This window comes from Mya arenaria, chromosome 6 (assembly GCF_026914265.1).
Source record: "Mya arenaria isolate MELC-2E11 chromosome 6, ASM2691426v1".
Classification (NCBI taxonomy): domain Eukaryota; kingdom Metazoa; phylum Mollusca; class Bivalvia; order Myida; family Myidae; genus Mya; species Mya arenaria.
In genome coordinates, this window is record NC_069127.1 from 45,993,489 (window position 1) to 46,013,308 (window position 19,820).

General features: G+C 35.4%; 1 protein-coding gene across 1 annotated transcript; it reads right to left on the reverse strand.

Moving 5' to 3' along the window:
* Positions 1–1,582: 1,582 nt before the first annotated feature.
* On the reverse strand, positions 1,583–2,741 carry LOC128237836 (uncharacterized). The gene is made up of 2 exons (XM_052953417.1): positions 2,438–2,741; positions 1,583–2,241 (listed from the first exon to the last, which is right to left on the reverse strand). The coding sequence occupies exons 1-2, from the start codon at positions 2,652–2,654 to the stop codon at positions 1,583–1,585; spliced, it is 876 nt and encodes a 291-aa protein (XP_052809377.1). The 5' UTR covers positions 2,655–2,741.
* Positions 2,742–19,820: the final 17,079 nt, after the last annotated feature.

The following is a 19,820-nucleotide window of genomic DNA, read 5'->3' on the forward strand; positions in this document are numbered from 1 at the left end:
TACTAGTGCTGTTATGAATGCTTCGCACTCTCTGGGTGTGTTACAGGTTAAATCCGAACTACTTTGCTTCATCAAAAGTATGCATAAATCACTGTCGTATCAGGGAATGTGTGTTAGAATAAATTGAAAGGCTAATGTCCAAAACTATGCCAAGAATACACCGAAACGAAGCTACTACGCAAAAAATGTAAACATATTTTTAGAAAAGTATACGCCTAAAAATCATAGAATGAATAGTATTTTGTTATTGTATAGCAGGCAAATCATAGTATTTGAAGCATTAGCAACGCGAAACGTGGGATACAACTATGTTGACTTTCAGACAATCATTTTTGTTTCTTATCTCATAAAAGTTATATTAGAAATACACCCTTACAAATAAGCGTGTTTCATGGTCACACAAGATTATAATAACAAACCCTGCAGGCGATGGTACACTTGCGGTCGGTAATAATTTCTAAAACATCCTGGAGTGAATATCAGTATGTTACCTTCCTACCAGAGCATCTATTAGTTTGACTCACACTAATCTGATAAATATTATGATCTATAAATACTATTAGTTATATTCTGCTAAAAACAAAACGCCGGAATACATAAGTACAGCGCGGAAATAGCCGAACAAGCAAGAACTCATACCCGGATAATCTATTTTTATGGTTTCGACGTCATTCTGCTACTAAACATAGAGCGCATTGAGACAAAAAATGGGTTAAAACGACATGAATAAAAGTAGTTCTTTGGAGTTTGCGGTCTTAAGACTACCTGCGCGCATGCGCAGATAGTCTAAAAATCGGATGGCAATACAGTTGACTAGAAGCTAGTATTGTGATGGACAAAAAGACAAAAAACTGAGCCTACTGAAGCTGAAAAATTGAACAAGAAACATATGAATGCAGGTATAGGCTGGGATATTGTAATTATCTTTTGATATTCGTAATTCACTTAGGAAGATCAGTTGAAACCGAGTAGGCAAAAACACATTAACAAAGGTATAAACATTTCGAATTCTAATTGATATTGAAACATAAATGAATTTTATAAACATATAAAAGTATTTATGTCTTTGTTTGATATTAATTAGATGTATTTTTAGACCAATGACGTCAGAGCCAATTGTCTTATCGTCTTAAATCATGTGACCGAAACTTTAAACCACGTGACTAATATCAGCCAATCAAGGCACTCCTATTCCATCACTCTTCGTTCAGATTCAAAGCGGAACCACGCTTAAAAATTTGGAAAGATTTCTGTTATTTTTGCACATTTCTCTACCGTTTTTTGGACTTATCTTATATGGTTTTAACATAGTGCATTTCTTTTATAACGGATATACATTGAATATTTATTTTCTACCGCGGTTCGGATGTTTATTTGATTTTTAATTGGTCGGACCAGAATTTCTTTGTTCATAAAAGTAGGTCAACCCGACGTTGGGCCAGCGTGCTTACTCACGGTCATATCACTTAAAAAATGGCGGACGAGGTGAAAAAAGTACAAATTTTTGGATATTCTTTTTTAAGTCGTTTAAACGATCTGGTGATAAGACATCGGGACTATCCAAGTAATTTAGCACTCCGTTTTAACGCTCTGGTGCTTTCTGCAGTGTTTCTCTTTCAGGCCAGTGTATGGATGGTTTCATTCTAGCAAACATTGTGTCAATAACACTGCTGAATATCCTGGAAACAGATGACTGAGAAATGCCAAACTCATATGATAAAAATAACACAGCCAAATTAAGTCTTAGTCTCATTAGTGTTAAAATCATCATTCTAAACTGGTCAAGCACACCTGAAGGCTGTAAATGTGGTTCTAGGTAACTAAACAGTGTCATCAGTAAGGCAAATGTGGATAGTCCTGTAAGATGCTTCACTTTCTCGCAATTGCCTTCAAAGTCTTCCTTTGACAAACGAACAACATTGTCCTTTTTCAACTTTAAGTTCTCTTCGCGCAATCTTCGAATTTCACTGTCCATTGAATTAATGAAGATACCATCCATGTCTGTTTGAGAAGCAACACCTTCACATCCTGAATCACTTGATTCAAACGTGCTTTCTTCATCGTTCTGTATTAGCTCAAGGCATTTACACTTAGACCTCTCCTGGACTCGCGTATACCTATCTACATGTGGTGTGGCACTGTGCAGTGGTGTTGAGACAACTGGTTCAGGGTTGGATCCTCCAAGCCGCAAAGTGGGACACCAGTCTGGGTTGTTTCTGTCATACAGATCTGCCTTCTTTCCTTCAAATAGAAAAAATAAATAACATAAGTAGAATTTCTTTCTGATAAATCTAATGGATTTCTGGTATGCTTCTGTGTAAAACAATAATTTTGGTTGGCTAGTGAAGCTTCATTTTAGTTTGAAAACAATCTAGTAATACAGTCATTAAAACGTTTATCTGATAAGATTCTTACAATAATTATTTTCTGTACATACCACTGACAAAATGCTCTGAACAAATCCTCACGTTATCCAAGTTTTTGTTTTTAAAACACTGGTTCATGTTAGCCAACCATTCACGTCTCCGCTCGCTAGACAGTTTCTCACACTCTTCACCCTGATTGCTGACAATTGCAGGCAATCTATAGTATTGAAAGTCCTTTTCACGATCTTTCCTATTTGAACAGCCCAAAACAGCACATTTAATCACCATTTTGCCGTAGGATGTTTACCAATTGACAGCTGTGGTATTGTATTTGTGCACTGTACTGTATCTATGCGGAAGCGTTATTGCGCAAGTGCCTCCAAGATGGCCGACTTCCGATTATTGCGTAATCGGAAATTCCTCTATATAGCGGATTTCGTGGAGGTTATGTATCAACATTACGGGATAACTTGGACAAGATAGAGGACTTTTCCCCGGACATGGTGGTGTTGATGATTGGTACGAGCGATCTTTGCTCGACAGTAAATACACAAGCAACGGGTTCCAGTGCTATTTTGGATTTAGTTGACACTTTAGTGTTTATCTGTGGAGTAGGACATGTGTTAGTTTTCCCGGTGTTCTACAGAAAAGTGAATTCTCGTCCCATTCGACATGTCGTAGACATTCCCTGGTTCAATGAGCGGGCTTTCCAAACAAATGCTGCCTTGGCTTCTGGCTTGTCGGCTCTGCCACACCAAAAAGCACGATACTGGGTTCCTAAGGGGTTCTGGTCACCCGAGACTGTCACTAATGTTCTAGCCGAAGATGGAGTTCATCTTTCCCAGGTTGGAGAGCACAAGCTTTACAACAACATCCGTGCCGCGGTGGTGTCTGTACTGAATGTACAAGACCGTCAAGATAAGATATGTTAATCTGTCTATATTCTTATATTACAACATGGTGGTTCTACACTCATGTACATCTGCCCTTTCTATTTTTCTATGAAGGCAGTGATTACATATTTATCATTTTTTCATGAGTTGCCATTCTTGCACTCTTATATTTTATGCACTGAGAGCTAATATTTCGCTATTCGGGCAGTGTTTATGTCAATAATGTGATGTTTCCATATTGCATATTGTTAACGCATGCCTTGAGAGCGGCTATGCTATTCGGTCAGTGTTTATGTCAGTAATGTGATGATTCCATGCTGCATATTGTTAACGCATGCCTTGAGAGCGGCTATGCTATTCAGGCAGTGTTTATGTCAGCAATGTGATGTTTCCATGCTGCATATTGTACATTCCTGCCTTGAGAGCTGTTTTGCTATTCGGGCAGTGTTTATGTCAGCAATGTGATGTTTCCATGCTGCTTATATTTATTCCTGCCTTAAGAGCGATTAGGCTATATGCTTTATTACATGACACGCACATGTTCCCTTACTGTGCAGTGGTTTATTTATACCATACATTACTAAATTCTTGCTATCTGCAGATGAGGCCGAAGCGGTCACCTTCGTCAACTACGGCATCATGTTCGTGCTGCCATGCCTCGCCTGCTCCAACTAACAAGACAGCCACGAGTACAAGTGGCCACCCGGTTGAGGTGCCCCGTCGAAAGAAATCCCGACAGCAGATTTCCCATCAGGTTGCCACAAGAAAAACCGTGGGTCACAGGCGGGTCAACACTACCGGTAGTGGTCAGTCAAGTGGCTCCGATACTAATCACGTGGAGCACCTGGAAGGTAGTATACAGTGGCAAATGGATCCTGAGGCACCTGCTGTCCACCCCATACCAACAAACAATTTCATGTCAATATCCCCGGATGACAGCGATGATTCTGGTAGTGACTCATCTTGCGAAGAAGACTGTACTTTGGATGGTCCCATAGCCCACCACACCCAGGACATTACGGGAGGTAATGGCCTCCAATTTGTGGAGCCTATTTCAGAATTCTACACCGATTGCCGTGCAAGTAAAAAGGTCCATCCAGAGGAAAATTATACAAAATAGATTTGTTGACTTTGCGCTGTTATTGCCACTCCAACATGTGGACTCCACCAACAGCAAATTTACCTTACAATTTGATAGGTTTTCACAAGTCAGTCTTGTTCCTTCTCAGATCTATCACATCTATCGAGATGTCGACTTCAGCTTTTCACAGTTTTGTAGCCATATATGCCGCTCATTACCCTCATGAAACCCCTGCATTAATGGAATATGCTGAAATTGTCAGGGACCTTGCCCAAAAACATGGCGGATGGTCTTGGCAACAATATGATATGCAGTTCCGTATGTTACGAGAACATGAAGTCATTCCTTGGGACAGGTTACACAGAGGTTTGGGTAATGGTCACAACCCAAGGTCAAAACCGTTCCTTTTGATCAGGCCCCAGTCCCTCCGCTGGTCAACCCAAGCAATTTCAAAGGCAACAAAATCGGTTTCTTGACAACACATGTTGGACATTCAATGCTAGAGCAGGCAATTGCAGATTTACCCGCTGCAAACATCCCCACAGCTGTGGCTACTGCAGAGGCCAACACCATGCAGGAAACTGCAGTTTTTCCTCTAAAGAGCAAGCTGCAAACTCGCTCTCCAGCAATCCTCCCGGAAAAGTCCCTTCCTTTCCCTCCCGTCCGCATAAATCCTGAAATAATAACACCTATCCGGGTCAACATCCTTGCAGGTTACCTTAAGGATCATTCTGACTATAAATACTTGATTTCAGGCTTTAGTCAGGGTTTCAAACTTGGTTTCATTGGTCCTTGAAGAGCTACTACTTGTGTTAACATGAAATCATGTTTCGAACTCCCTATCATTGTCCGAAATCACATTCAGACTGAATTACAAGCTTCCCGTATCAAAGGTCGATTCTCCTCTAAACCTTTTCCTAGCCTTCAGCTAAGTCCTATTGGTCTAGTTCCCAAAAAAGTACATGGTCAATACCGTATGATCCAAAACCTCAACTATCCCCCTGGGGAATCAGTAAATGATTATATTGACCCCTCTCTGGCCACAGTTTAATATACTTCATTTGATGATGCAGTAAAAAAGTCCGTTTACTAGGCAATGGATGCTTTATGGCGAAAACTGATATAGCTAATGCATTTCGTATTATTCCTATTTTTCCCGATGATTATGAGCTGTTAGGTTTTAAGTTTGATTCTCAATTTTATTATAATGTATGCTTAGTAATGGGCAGTTCATCTTCATGTGCAATATTTAAGACATTCAGTTCTGCCATTCAGTGGGTGGCCAACTCACGACTATTAATCCCCCACATGATCCATATACTGGATGATTTTCTCATTTTGAGTCATGACCAACATTCTTGTCAGAACCACTTACTTAGATTTCTTGAATTTTGTGACAAAGTTGGTATTCCAATAAAAACAGACAAAACGGAATCAGCCCGACAGGTCATTACATTTATCATTTTTTGTTAGTATGCCCGCATTATAATAACCTGAGAAAGGAATATTTTAAAACATATTTTTGTCATTGGCCCACAAAACAAAAATTTATAGATTTGGTGTCAGCAAATACAAAGAAAAAGTTAAATTCTCTTGCTAAATTTGTATACCATGCTTTTCTTTTACGATCACGTTTAGAGTAACATATAATAAATATATATGTATGATAATATTAATTCATAAAACAATCTTAATATAACATCCAATTTGTAATTCTCTCTTATGACCTTTCACGTTTGATAATATGTGAAGCATTTTGGCTATGAATGTTGTACATTTAATGCTAAATAAATGTTGTTGTTGTTGTTGTTGTTGTATTTATGGGTCTAGAATTAGACGCTTCCAGTATGGAAGCAAGGTTACCTAGAGATAAACTGGATAAACTCAGGCTCTTACTGCCGCAGTTTGCTTGTCGCAGAAAATTAAAACTCAAAGAATTACAATCCCTTCTCGGCCTTCTAAACTTCTGCTGTAATGTAGTTCTTCCGGGTCGCTGCTTTCTGAGCCGTTTCAGTTTTACCCCGCCCAGCACAGTTGGTAAAACTCTAGTCTTCCAATATAAATGTGTCTGGTTCGTCTCAGTAAAGCTGATGAATATACTTGTTCAGTGAAGCCAAGATGTGAATAGGTCTAGTATTGACTGAGAATGCCTTTAAATGACTTTAAATGTTTAAAGCTGCACGCTCACAGCCTTGACTGTTTTGACAACTCTTTAATTGTTTGGTCTTGGAATAAACCACTTCTGACGTGAATGTCTGAACACCGGTATTAGCAGACAACTGAAAAAGATCAGATCGCTGTTTTCTTATTTACGGTCAAAAAAGGATGTTTTATGCCGAACAATTCATGCCATGAAACCATAGCTTACGAATGTAAATATAAAATATGCGATCTGATCTTTTGTCAGCAGTCTTATATCATTGGTTGTCAGACATTAACGCAAAAATTGGCTTTATCCACCCCCCCCCCCCAACCCCCCTCCCCCAAAAAAGGAAATTGTCAAAACTGTCAATGTGTAAGAGTGCAGCTTTGAATGACTTTAAATGTTTTCATTGGGCGCAATTCCCAGCTAAAATCTTATAGTTTTGTGGCAGTTTAATGACAACATAACATGCATTTTTATAATCTGTTCTTAAATTTGATTTTCAGATCGGAAGCTTCAATTTCTGTCTGGAATATGGAAAAAGGCGCGTGCCTACTGTTATCACAACCATGACAGAAACCATAATGAGGCGCTGGTTTGTAGCAGGAATTGAGCTATTGGGATGAAGCAGCGCTAATCCCCGACCTAAGTCCATACACAAACACTTTGTTTGTCATATAGGGCATTTATTGCTGAGCAGTTATGAAGACCGCTCACTATGCAGGTTAGGCATAATCAAAATCTTGGTTTATTATTTTTCTATAAATTTAACATGAGCTGAGAAGAATTTTTTTAAAGATTAAAGGCTCAAAATAAAGTTTGATGCCCCAAAATATATTTTTAATTTTAATGCATCATGTCTTACTAATTTGACTTGAATGATCAAACAAAAAATGCAATGATTTTGCTACAGATATACAAATATTAGTATTATTTTTGCTGGGGAATTTGTGGCCACTTGTCTATACATTAAAAACACATTTATAATTGATAATTTTAATATGTACAAAAATTATATAGCTTTTTTTGTTTTGATCATTAAAGTCAAGTAAGTTCAACATGATAATGCATTCAATTAAAAAAACAAACACGAATGCATCAATCTGAATTAGCCCTTTAAAACAAAGACTTTCCCTAAATCCAATAAAAACAATTGAATATTGTTGCAGAGTTAAGTTAAAATATAAATATCATTTTTTGCAGGTGTTACAATGAAAATTGCGCCAGTGTGTCAAGAGATAGTGCTCTGCGATGAGGAACCAATTCCTGATCTGACCTTGCGAGGCCAATATGAAATAACTGGGGAAAAACCTGCAATCAGGAATGCGCTTAAATGATCAAAAGAAAAGTTTGATCTTAAATAACTGAAATAATGTAATAACATTTCTTTTGTGTGACATTTATTCAATGCTAATTTTCTCATGGTTATTTTAATTTAAAATTTGTAGGAGTGAACATCACACTGTAGTTTCACGTTTATTATCTGGTCAAATTTGCCCTTGTCTGTGTGTGCATGTGTGCGTGCAGCAGTGAATGGTACTAACCTGTGTTGCTTAAAACTTAAAAGCTATTTCACCGAGAGTCAAGAAACCTTGGTGGAATGTTATTAAGGTGATAAAAGGTTTGCAATTTGGGTTAGTGTCCTGCTACTGTAAGTAACATACAAGAGTAATTGCACTTGAATTAGCATTTATTTGCATTTCTAGATTCGTATCAACAAAAACCCCAAAACTATGTTACCTAGAGTAATAAAACCTTATAGTCTAGTCCTAGAGCATGTTTTGGTATATTTGTGTCGGGGGATGTCTGAAGTTCATTTTAGCGAGGGACTGGACAGCTGGCATCCTCCAGGTTATCATGGTAACCAAGACAACAGTCAAGATGGCCGCCGTTTTTATAGACCATGATTAGTCTTACAATATCTATTAGAACTATTTAACACAAACATTTATTGACTTGCATATCGAGAGGAACAATTACGGTGTAATGGTTAGATAAACCAGCCAATTACGTACCACCACCTTATTCTGATTTTTGCTGAAAAATGCTCTAATTGTAATATTATTAAACAAGCAACACTTTATAATAAACTATAAAGGCTATTTAGTATTTTGATATCTAGGTCAATATACATTGATGCTTTAAATCCTTATTTAATTATTATGACTATGGACATTTACGAAACATTGAAATTTAAATGGTCCACTATTTAGGTCATCTAAAGGTTACATACTACCTGAATGTTAAACCTCTAATAGGCATTAAAACCTAAGTGACAATAAGCGAATTTTGAGGAAACAAAAGTATATTGAGCGGTTTTATATCTAAATTGTTCGGAAAATTCTGTATTATATAAAACTGGCGCTATAAATTGCAAAAACATGGTGCGGACCAAATAATCCAAGCTGGCGCTCAAGTTTGCCACCATAAATTGCAAATTCATATTAAATGTTAAAGTCGAATATGAACTTATAAAAGGATACAAGTCAGTATTCACATGGCTACTACTTCTCCCATAATGTACTTCAAAGAGAAATATGACATTGACCTCTTCAATGTTAAGGTCAAGGTCATTTCAAGGTCACAGTACAAAAAAATACCTTAAAATTAGATTGTTCTCTGTATACTTTTCTTTTTTCAAAGTTGTCTATGTTACGTTTTCATAAACATTAGTGGCAGAACTGTAAAGTGTATATTCTTTCTTTTAAAATAATATTAAAAGGTATTTTTATCTATATTTATTTAATCACCATTGCTTTTTAACGTTGCAAAGTGCAAATGATGATCTCACAATGGTCATTGCTGTAAGATTCGCAAAGTTGCGTTTTCGTGTCTATATCTTCTTTTTGAAAGTTTTTTTTGAAGGTTTATCTCAGCATGTTCATTTTCAATATGATTACAGAATTGGTGATATATGAGCATTATATTATTTCAGTCTTTAGAGAAAATAGTCAAATTTAATTTAAACAACTTGGTGCCATACCAAAACATGTTGCCACAATGTGCATTTCCATGAGTTCTTTATGTTTGAATGTAACTGTCGGATCTAATCAAACGATGTTTTAATTTCAAGAATTAACACACAAAAGAGGCCAAATTATATTCTAAGCTTGATATTTATTTTCCAATCATAATTATTCATCTTAATGCTGTAGCTTTGAAAAGTTGATGAAAAGGTCACCTGGCAATATCATCGTTAATGTTTGTTTGCAGAACTACTTCATAGTCAAAATTTCATTCCAGTTGCGTAACAAAAAGCCAAAAGGACACAATCAAGATAACTGAAGCATAACATTAACAGATGTTTTTTAAAACAGTATACATGGTCCAAAGTTCAATGTTGTACTCAAAATTAAAAACGTAGGCCTTAGCTGAAGCAACTGTGCACAAGATGATCAATTGCAAGAAAAACAATTGTCGAAAACTGACATAAACTTGGTATTAATGTGTACAATGCATTGAATCTTACTAACTGAAGTACCACATAGTTTACAATTTATTTTAGCTAAGCAGTGATTTTGTATTTTTCCATTAAAAATATTACTGGGTATGTCTACGAAGGTATATAGCTTAAATATACCACCCGTTTGGAGTAAGCCTTTGTAGCACAGTGGATACAACACTGGACTGCTATTTTTTACATTTTGGTCCTTTCTCTATAATTATGATTCAAAGCTTAACACATTCTATTAAATAATTGTTCTGAGTTGCGTTACAGGAAAAAAAAAATTGGTGCCAATCTGGTGTACAGTCCCTTTAAAGTAACCCGAGAACAACAATGATGAATTGTTTTCCAAACATAGCAACATTTTATTGCAGAGGCCACAAAAATAAAAAAGTAAATGAAAATGTCACAATCATGGTTAGCCAAACACAACATTTATAATTATTCTTAAAGCAGTACATTTTATGAAAGAGGTCAAAAGGTCACAGTAAAGAAGATCTGAGGACAACATTGATAATTGTTTTGCAAAACTTACTGAACTTTCGTTGCAGTACCTTAGAATAGAAAAGATGGTCAAACGGTAATTATCAAGGTTATCTAAGTACAATATTGATATTTGTTTTAAAAGTTTTACACATGGTCTAAATTTCTTTGCTGTTGCTTCAAAAATAGAATGTATGTCAAAAATCATATTCTATGTCATCAAAGCACAACATTGCTGTTTGTTTTGAAAACTGTACTAAAAACTTTCATTGAAGTAGCTTAAAAATAGGAAAGTATGTCGACAACGTTATCAAAGCACAATTTTGATTTTTGATTTCGAATCAGTGGTCTTAATTTCATGGCTGAAGCTTCAAATTTTAATGTGTGTCAAAAGGCCACAATCTAGGTCATCAAAGACAACATTAAATATTGTTTTCAAAACTGTCTAAAATGGTATAGCTCTAAAATAAATTAGGTCAAAAAGGTCCCAGTCAGGGTCATCCGAGAACGACATATTTAAATATACGTTTGTTTTCAAAACACTACTGATGTCAAGTTTTCATTGATGAAGCTTTAAAAAACATATTCAACAACTTCAGGAAATGTGTAAATAACTTAGCCTTTGTCGATCTTACTAACATATTTCCTTGACGAGTTGTATAATACAGCCTATAATATGATGACGAGTCTTTGTATCTTTTTACCAAAATATTCTTTAAGTAAAGACAACAAAAACAACTTACCTGTTTTACTTCTCTAGTAAACAAGAGCTGTCACAGAGACTGCACGCTCGACTATTACGCCGCTGTTCAGTGTAAGGATTAAAAAGTTTTGGCGAAACATGGATCACTGTAAAATTAGATTAGATTTCAATGCAATACATTATGTATTTGTTGAAATATTAACATGAATGTGGTTACATGGAAAATTTTAAGTCCAATACTTGAAACTTTAAACAATATTTCTAAGTTGCATAATAAAGGGGCAAAAATGATAAAATATAAAAGATAGAGTTATCTTTCCTGAATATTTAAGCAGGTTGAATAGTTGGGAGCCTGTGTATAAAGTTTTAATGCAATACATGATGTATTTGAATTTATATGTCAAATAATAAAGCAAAACCTTAACCAGAATTTTTAAGTCGAATTACAAAGGGTCATTATTTGCATTAAATGCAAACTAGAGTTATCTAACTTGGTTAATTAGGAAGGTTGGATGGTTGAGTACCATTGTATAAAATCTTAATGCAATACATCAAGTAGTTGCTGAGATATCGACTTTTGTGTGCTTACATGCAAAACCTTAACCAGAATTTCAAAGTCAAATAATAAAGGCCCATTTTTTGCATTAAATTCAAATAAGTGTTATCTAGCTTCATTAATTTAGTAGGTTAGATAGTTGGGAATACATATCTAAAGTTTCAATGCAATACATGATGTATTTGCTGAGATAATGACTTAAAGGTGCTTACATGCAAAACCTTAACCAAGGTGTGACGCCGACGCTTGGTTGAGTAGTATAGCTCTCCATATTCTTCGAATAGTCGAGCTAAAAACAGGATACATGTACCATTAAAGCGATGCTATTCTCTGCACTACAAGCATGCATTGCAAAAATTTGTATTAGGAAAAATTTCAAACCAAAGAATCATGCGATCATTCTCACACTGTTTGTAAGAAGAATACATATAAAGGTGATATCAAGTACAGCAGAAAGGAATAACAACAAAAAACTAAACTCTTTTTAATTGTGACATCATAATGGTCACCGGTAAGATGAAGTCATAGATTACTATGTGTTCATGGCGTCATTTCCTATTTAAACCAATATAGTACCCCATTCAGTACCCAACGTGATTGAAAGTTTTTATCAGGAGATAAGATAAATATCACATTTTCCTCTTAAGAATTGGTTGGAAATTTAATTTTACATTTTTTCATCACGATGAATACAAAATGACAAATTGTCATTTGAAAGAAACATTCTTGTCTATGAATTTGTTTAAAAACATGTGGAAGGATACTATAAGTTCCATGGTCAGTAGGTAACCCGCGATATGGGATATTCAATGTAAAGGAAACCATATTGCGGTGGAGTGAAGCTCGAACCTAAATATGGATTCTTGCCCCCCCATATTTCCAATACTATGTCACCTACTAACCCCGTAATGTAAGTATAACGTTGACAACCTGTTATCCTGTTTAAATGTTTTATTTATTCATTGAAATATTCATCAAATCCGAATAAAGATGCCATTTTGGTGTAATTTAAATTTGGAAAATGGAAAAATGTGGTGTCACCGCGTGACCTGTCCTTGACCAACAGCGGTGTTTCATAATTATTGGAGTCGTGACATTTTTTGACCAATAGAAATAGACCAATGTTATATTGATATCCCCATGTGTATTTAGGAGAGAAAAAATGTGTGATGGCTGTATTTAACTGGATATAAAGTATACAAGTAAATAAAAAACACGAAAAAAAATCTTTATGAATAATCATTATTCAGAATGGGTGGAGTGATTGATGATAATGAGCCCTTCTTAATCGTTAAGCTAGTTACTTTAGGTCATTCAATTGACTTAGAAAACAAACTCATTGTCTAATTCATTGTCTACGTAAACTCTTATGCAGGGATTGTGCATCAGGTGAGTGACAGTAGGCTGAGGAAAAACCAAACTTGAAGAATGAAATTGTTAATGATTAAGGATAGCACTTCATTTATGCCTATCTGAAATTTCATTTGCTTAATTGTAGGTTTATTCTATTTTTGTTGTTAAAGCTGCACTCACACTGATTGAAAGTATTGACAACTTCTTTATTTTTTGTCTTCGAACGAGCCATTTTTTTGCGAAAATCCATGGAAACCAGTAATATAAGACTGCTGACAAAAAATCAGATCATAGATTCTTATACTTAAGTTCAAAAATTGATGTTTCATGCATTTTTTCTTTAACCGTTAGTATCAGTTTAAGCCATTAAGCATCAGTTTTTGAACATAAATATGAAAATCTAAGATCTGATATTTTGTCAGATATCTTATTATTGGTTTGCACATATATATATTTACGCAATAATTTGCTCTTTCCAAAGCAAAAAATAAAAGAAGCTGTTAAAATAGTCAATCTGTGGGAGTGCAGCTTTAAGGGCTCATTATTTCTTAGTCTAAACAAGTTGATGTTCAAATTAAGAGTCTTCTTATCCATAAACATCTATTAAAACAAGTTTTTAAAACAGAGGGTGTTTTAAAATATCAAAATTGAATTAAGGAAAAGAATTTCATATTTATCAGGTTTGAACTGACATTTCCAAATGCTTTACCCTTTGGAACAAGCCATGTGGTGACTAAGAAATATGTCAAGTCCAAGATAAACGCATTAGCACAAAATTAACCAAGCACAATTTTGATCACAATTCACACACTGTGCAAGCATGTCAAAACATGGCCATGTTAAAATTGCAAAATTTCCTTCTGATTGAAAAACAAAATCACAGGCTGTCAGACTAAATTACTGACACTCCTTTTCTATAAAAGTTCATGCTGTCTTCAGAAATAAATTGAAATAACGAATAAGGGTAATGTAACATTCTGCCAAAGGGGGAAGTGCATTCATAGTTTATGGATGTCCTGGATTAAATATGCAAATTAACATGTATACCAGGTCTCTGTTTGGAGGGAGAATATATGTATATAAAAGGGTTATGCATGATTTTCTCTGAAGGGATCTGTTGGCCTTGAACATTTCAGTAATATGGCTTGTTTTTATTGATTTTTTTAGACATACATGTTTGATGCTTGATAGGCATACCAATGAGAATGATTTGCCCAAAATTGCAACAGAACAATTTCAGGGGCGTAGCCAGCGTTACACACTTACGCACGTGCGTAACATCAATTTGAAAAATGAAAAAAATGGTCAAACATGGCATAAAAGTCGAGGGTTATGTTTTGACATCAGAATAAAACCTTAAAGGGAAGATCAGCTATAGAAAGCATTGTTTCTCTGTGCTAGATAGCTAACACAGCCTTAAAAATCACTTAAAAAATTTCCGTTGCGAGCAGCCCCCCCCCCCTTAACCTCCTACGGTTACAGGGATTCCCCATCCCATAGCCTCTCACATTTAGTACAGCCTGGCTACACCCTTGAATTTAATTAATTGCCAAAAAATGTCAAAATCCTGTCTACATTCTAGTATTTTGATTTTTTTTTTCATTGAGTAAGACCCTTTTGAGCTATTTAAACACTGTAAATATCCGTAAAGCTATATGCATATATACAATATTGATATCTCCAGCATGCACAATTAAGTTATGCATTATCTTTTACCATTGTTAATTTAAACATACAAGAAAATACTGTAATTTACACTTACCTGAAAAATGTGTAGTCAATGATAGATAATAATAAGTGGCAGATTTCAAATCAAAGCATTTAAGGCTCACCAGGGGCTTAGCACCATCCAGATAATACAGACAGGCTAGCTCCGTGTCCTAATGCCAGGATCATTTATAGTAACTTTTTGTTGAAAAGTTTAATACTTGACTAGTCCAAATAAACAGCAACTTCAGAGTCTTGGACAAGTTTTGATCAGCTAGATAGGTCCAAATGGCAATGCTATGTTGACAGAAGCTGATCGGAATTTAAGTGTTTAATGAAACACTTGTTTAATTATACACACTTGTGTGATTAAACATTGATATTGGCTCAAGATAAATTATGTGAAACTTTCGTGTTCCTATTTTGCAATGCAATGTTTAATATTGAAGTGTTGTTACAGTTGAAGAAAATATTTTACTATGTTATGAATCAGATCAACATGGCATAAAGGGAACCAAATTATGCACTGGTCAGTCAATTGTAACCACGCCCCCCCCCCCACCCCCAGATCTTGGGAATAGCGGGGTCTTGGACTTTCAGTACAGCCAACACCGGCTAAATTCCATGCCATGCGGAGACGAACAGTTGGTAAAATCCCCACCAAAGTCCCTGCACCCCGAGGACTCTAGGCAAGGCCAATAACCCGCTGTATTTAAAACAGACAAAACCACCGCATTCACCCGGCAATGTGGGGCCACCTGACAAGCATAAACACGACCCATTTCACCGGCTATTCCCCGTATATCCCCGGACCTTAGCTACAATAATGAGCGATCAGGGATACTTTTTTTTATTATTTTGACATTTCATGTGTATCCCTGTAACGAGTCTGCCATAGTCTAAAAATCGTCAAAAGACTCATTGACGGCCATTTAGGTGGACTACCCCGGACCTGGGGTGGCCGTGGTTACAATTGACTGGTGCATTAATATCACAATTTTAAAGAAAATCTGAAATACCCTACTGTACTGTAATGTATGTTTTATGCAGAAAGATGACAACTGTGACGCAGATGCAAGTTGTTTCGAGTTATTTATATTATCATTATTTTTCACATCAATATTTGCAACAATTATTAACATCTACTAATGGCACGAAGCAAAACGACGTCATTGTTTTATGGATTTTCACTAAGTTTGTATTTCCGTGGTTTACTGCAACTTACTTTTAGTAGTGGGTGACCTTTCATCAGATGTATGTCATTAATTGTATTGCGTTAAATTCAGCCAATTTGACCACAAGGTTATGATGTTATTCAATTAATTATTTTTAATTCTCCTTTTTAGCACTAACAATCCATTGTAAAACTCGAGTGTGATGCCTTAAATCCGATTTGACATCGGAAATTCCACGGACATGTGTTGATTCATCCGCCATCTTGGATAAACCGGGTCATTTTGGGTCATGCCATTAACACATCATATTTTGATGATTCTACTTAAAGAGTCTACAGTATGATATATATTTTAAGATATTTCGATAGTTCAAAGTATTTAATTAATTATGTTTGGCAACAATGTACTTTTTGCAACTTTCGTATTTAGTTCGAAACATTTACGGATTTATTTTTATCGATACAGTAAAATGACCGAGGACTTCCGAATGCAGTTTTGTAGTTATGTAGTGGAACTATTTCCATGAAGTAGTCAATATTGGCGAAATGATTTATCAATATAAATATTTGATTTCAGAACCAATTGTCAATAAATTATACATGACCCACTTCTCTCACTATTCGCCCAGATATTTTAGAAAAAAACTATGTAACAGCCACTTTAAATCAGCTGTGTATTCAAAACAATGATGCGAACTATTTACTGAGCGCACTGGCGTGCTTTGGTTTGTAGTTTGATCGGCTAATGTGCCTACTTAGGACGGGCCCTGAGGGGCACCGTCCAAAAATAGAGGTGGTACGTAATTGGCTAGTGTATCTTACCAGAATATCTTATGCGGTCCTCCTTCGGGTTATTATGATGGGAAATGATAACATGTAATTTAAATATGCCATTTTAATGCAATATCGCATTTGTTTGTAAATGATAAAAACAATTTGAGGTGAATAACTTATATTTTACCACTTTTTCACATTTCGACCTTGAAATGACCTTGACCTTTAGTGTCCTTGATGGTCAGTATGTTAGAAAGCTTAGCATTTGTACATAACTTACTTTAAACCTTTAAGTCAATACATGTCTGTGTTAAATAGTTATAATAAGTATTGTAAGAATAGTCATGGGCTAAGAAAACGGCGGCCATCTTGGCTGTTGTCCTGGTAACCATTGTAACCTGGAGGATGCAAGCTGTCCACACTCGCTAAAATTGAACTTCAAACATCCTCCGACACAAATATCTCAAGAGACGCTCTGGACAAAAAATGCACACAAATACCTCTAGGGACTGTACTATTAGTGGAATGCATGAAATTATGCATTTGCTTAAAATCCAAAACTGTATTATCTTAATTCATGAAACCTTGGGGCAATGTTAATGGGGTGTTGAATTTTGCACTTGGGTTCTTTTTTGCTCCACTTAATAACAACAGTGGTATGGCCTTTGATTTAGCAAAAAAAAAATGGCATTTCTGGATTTGTGTCGGTCCAAACTCCAAAACTACGGTATATGACAAATAGTCATAAAAGCTTGGGGGAATGCTGTTGAGGCGATGAAGTTGTGCACCTGGGTTTTTGTTTCCCTCTGCACGTTGTACAACCAGAGTTATGGCCCTTGAACTAACAAAAAATATAACCTCGAGTCATGAAACCATGTTGGAATGTAATGGGGTTATAAAGTTGTGCATCTGGAGTTTTGTCTGCCTCTGCACAAGAAATATCTAGTGTTATGGCCACTGAACAAGCAAAAATGTAATGTTTGGATTGTTCCACTAGAGTCGCTCATAACTTCATCTTTTAGGAAGGTATTTGATGTTATTAAGTTGTGGTACTCATGATGTTGATGCACATTTATGATGAATGGACAAAATAATGGCCATTTTGTTGTGTCAAACAAAGGTGGCCTATGGAAGCATCTGTGTCCAATGGACACATTTCTAGTTGAACATGTCTTGTAAATTGGTTTACTTGTGACGTTGGAACTTTTAGATTTGATAATTGCAAATATTTTAAAGTGAAATTAAATGTCTGGAGTTTGTTTTTAAATCCTCGTTTCCCATGCAACACTTTTGAAATTGAATGTTAACCTACTAGTTAAAATGACGAATGCCCAAAGGCCTAAAAACAGTTGTACATTTATATTAATCTCAAAATAGATTATACAACTTGTAGTCATGGTTCCATTACCAAGACATTGCCATTTTATTTTTTGCAATCCTACTCCACATTTGAATATTTTTTTGCAGATGATTTCGCACACAAGGTGCTTAATCACAGGTCATAACAGGTCTGACACAACGGTGCGTTATCTCTCAACGAAACGACGTAAGACATGAATATAATCATAAAGTCATGATTATATACTTGCACAATCATAACACACATTTGTAAATGGACACACACTGCTCAGTGAAATGACCCTGTCAATAGAGTGTCTAATTTTCCAGTGCTGAAATCATTCACCCACATTTACGAGGACGCTGTGCTTCTCCAGTGTTGCCACCAAAGTTTTGCACGACCGGATCTTAAAGCTGGCCTCTCACATATTGAACGTTTTGACAACTTTTTTTTCTTTTTGTCTTGGATCGAGCCAACTTTTGCAACAAAAAAAACATGGAAGACAGTTATATAAGACTGTTGACTAAATTAGATAGTAACAGAGAAATCCATGATTATGTATCGGATATTTTCATCTTCTCCCAACTCCGCCATTTTGTGTATACATGCGTTCACAGGGATCTATACTTCATGATTGTTTATTTTTCATTTTAAAGAAAATTCCTTGGTTACAACAACAAATCTCATTTATAGTGACATATCAAGTTCATTACAAATTGAAATGGACTTATTCAAAATAGTTTTCCGTGTTGTTTTATCTAAATGTTTTGAACACAGAACAAAGTTTTGAACAGAACAAAGTTTATTTCGTATAAAACAGTTCACATAATAAAGACAATGATATAAGTAAAAGATGACCCTTGATCATTGATAAATTGAACATTCTGCATAAATACATGGCGATCAGTTATAAAAATTAACGAAAGCCTGAAAAAATAAAGAAAAAAAATATAAATAAAAGTTTTCTTGTGTACATATCTCTACGTGATGGTGTTAGTGCTAATGTCATTCACAAACAATAACGTATTATAATCAATGAAGTACATTTAAATATGCAATTCTTTGAAACTATACATTATGAAAAAAGTGCAATTTACAATATGACAGGCAAGGGAACAACACTTAGTGTAACAGTTGAGCATTTCGATTTCTCAATTCAAAAGCCTTGTACACAAAGATGGATACGTTTCGTAGTATATGTTTATATTCTGACTGTAAAAGTTCGATAGCTTTTAACATAGAGGGTCGTTGACGATAATATCTAGGTATGTAATTATTTCTTATCTCAACATACATCTGGCATTCAAAAATAAAATGAAACTCGTCTTCAAGTACATTGCATATAGGACACAGCCTTTCATTCAAAGGAGTTCCATTCCATATACCCACTTCTACATTCAATCTATGTGCGCTCATTCTTAATTTACTAAGTGCAATTCTATAGTTTGGAATGTTAACGCAGTTCAAATAGGGTTGGAAATTAAAATTAACGAAAGTACTGTAAAATCTTGCTCGTGAGGAGTCATGGATCCTACTTTCAAGGTTTTGAATAAAAATATCTCTGACACGTTGTTTTAAAAGAGACATAAATAGCGGGATATCATTGACACCCTGGTTGAGTCAAACATGATAAAAACCTAAATCTGTAAGAATCTTTCTGATACTCATTGCCCAATTTGTAGATCGTGGACGTGTTTCCATATCTTGCAACATTATTTTATAAACCATGTTAGGATATTTGTGTGCTTGCGAATTTATTACTTTAAACCAAAACCGCACCATATTAATTATACTATATGAATA

What these genes read in the sequence shown, in the direction of transcription:
- LOC128237836 (XM_052953417.1), bottom strand. Translation starts at nt 2,654, where the DNA reads ATGGTGATTAAATGTGCTGTTTTGGGCTGTTCAAATAGGAAAGATCGT. An exon ending in TTCAGAGCATTTTGTCAGTG is followed by an intron (nt 2,242 to 2,437) that starts GTATGTACAGAA and finishes TTCTATTTGAAG; the next exon opens with GAAAGAAGGCAGATCTGTAT.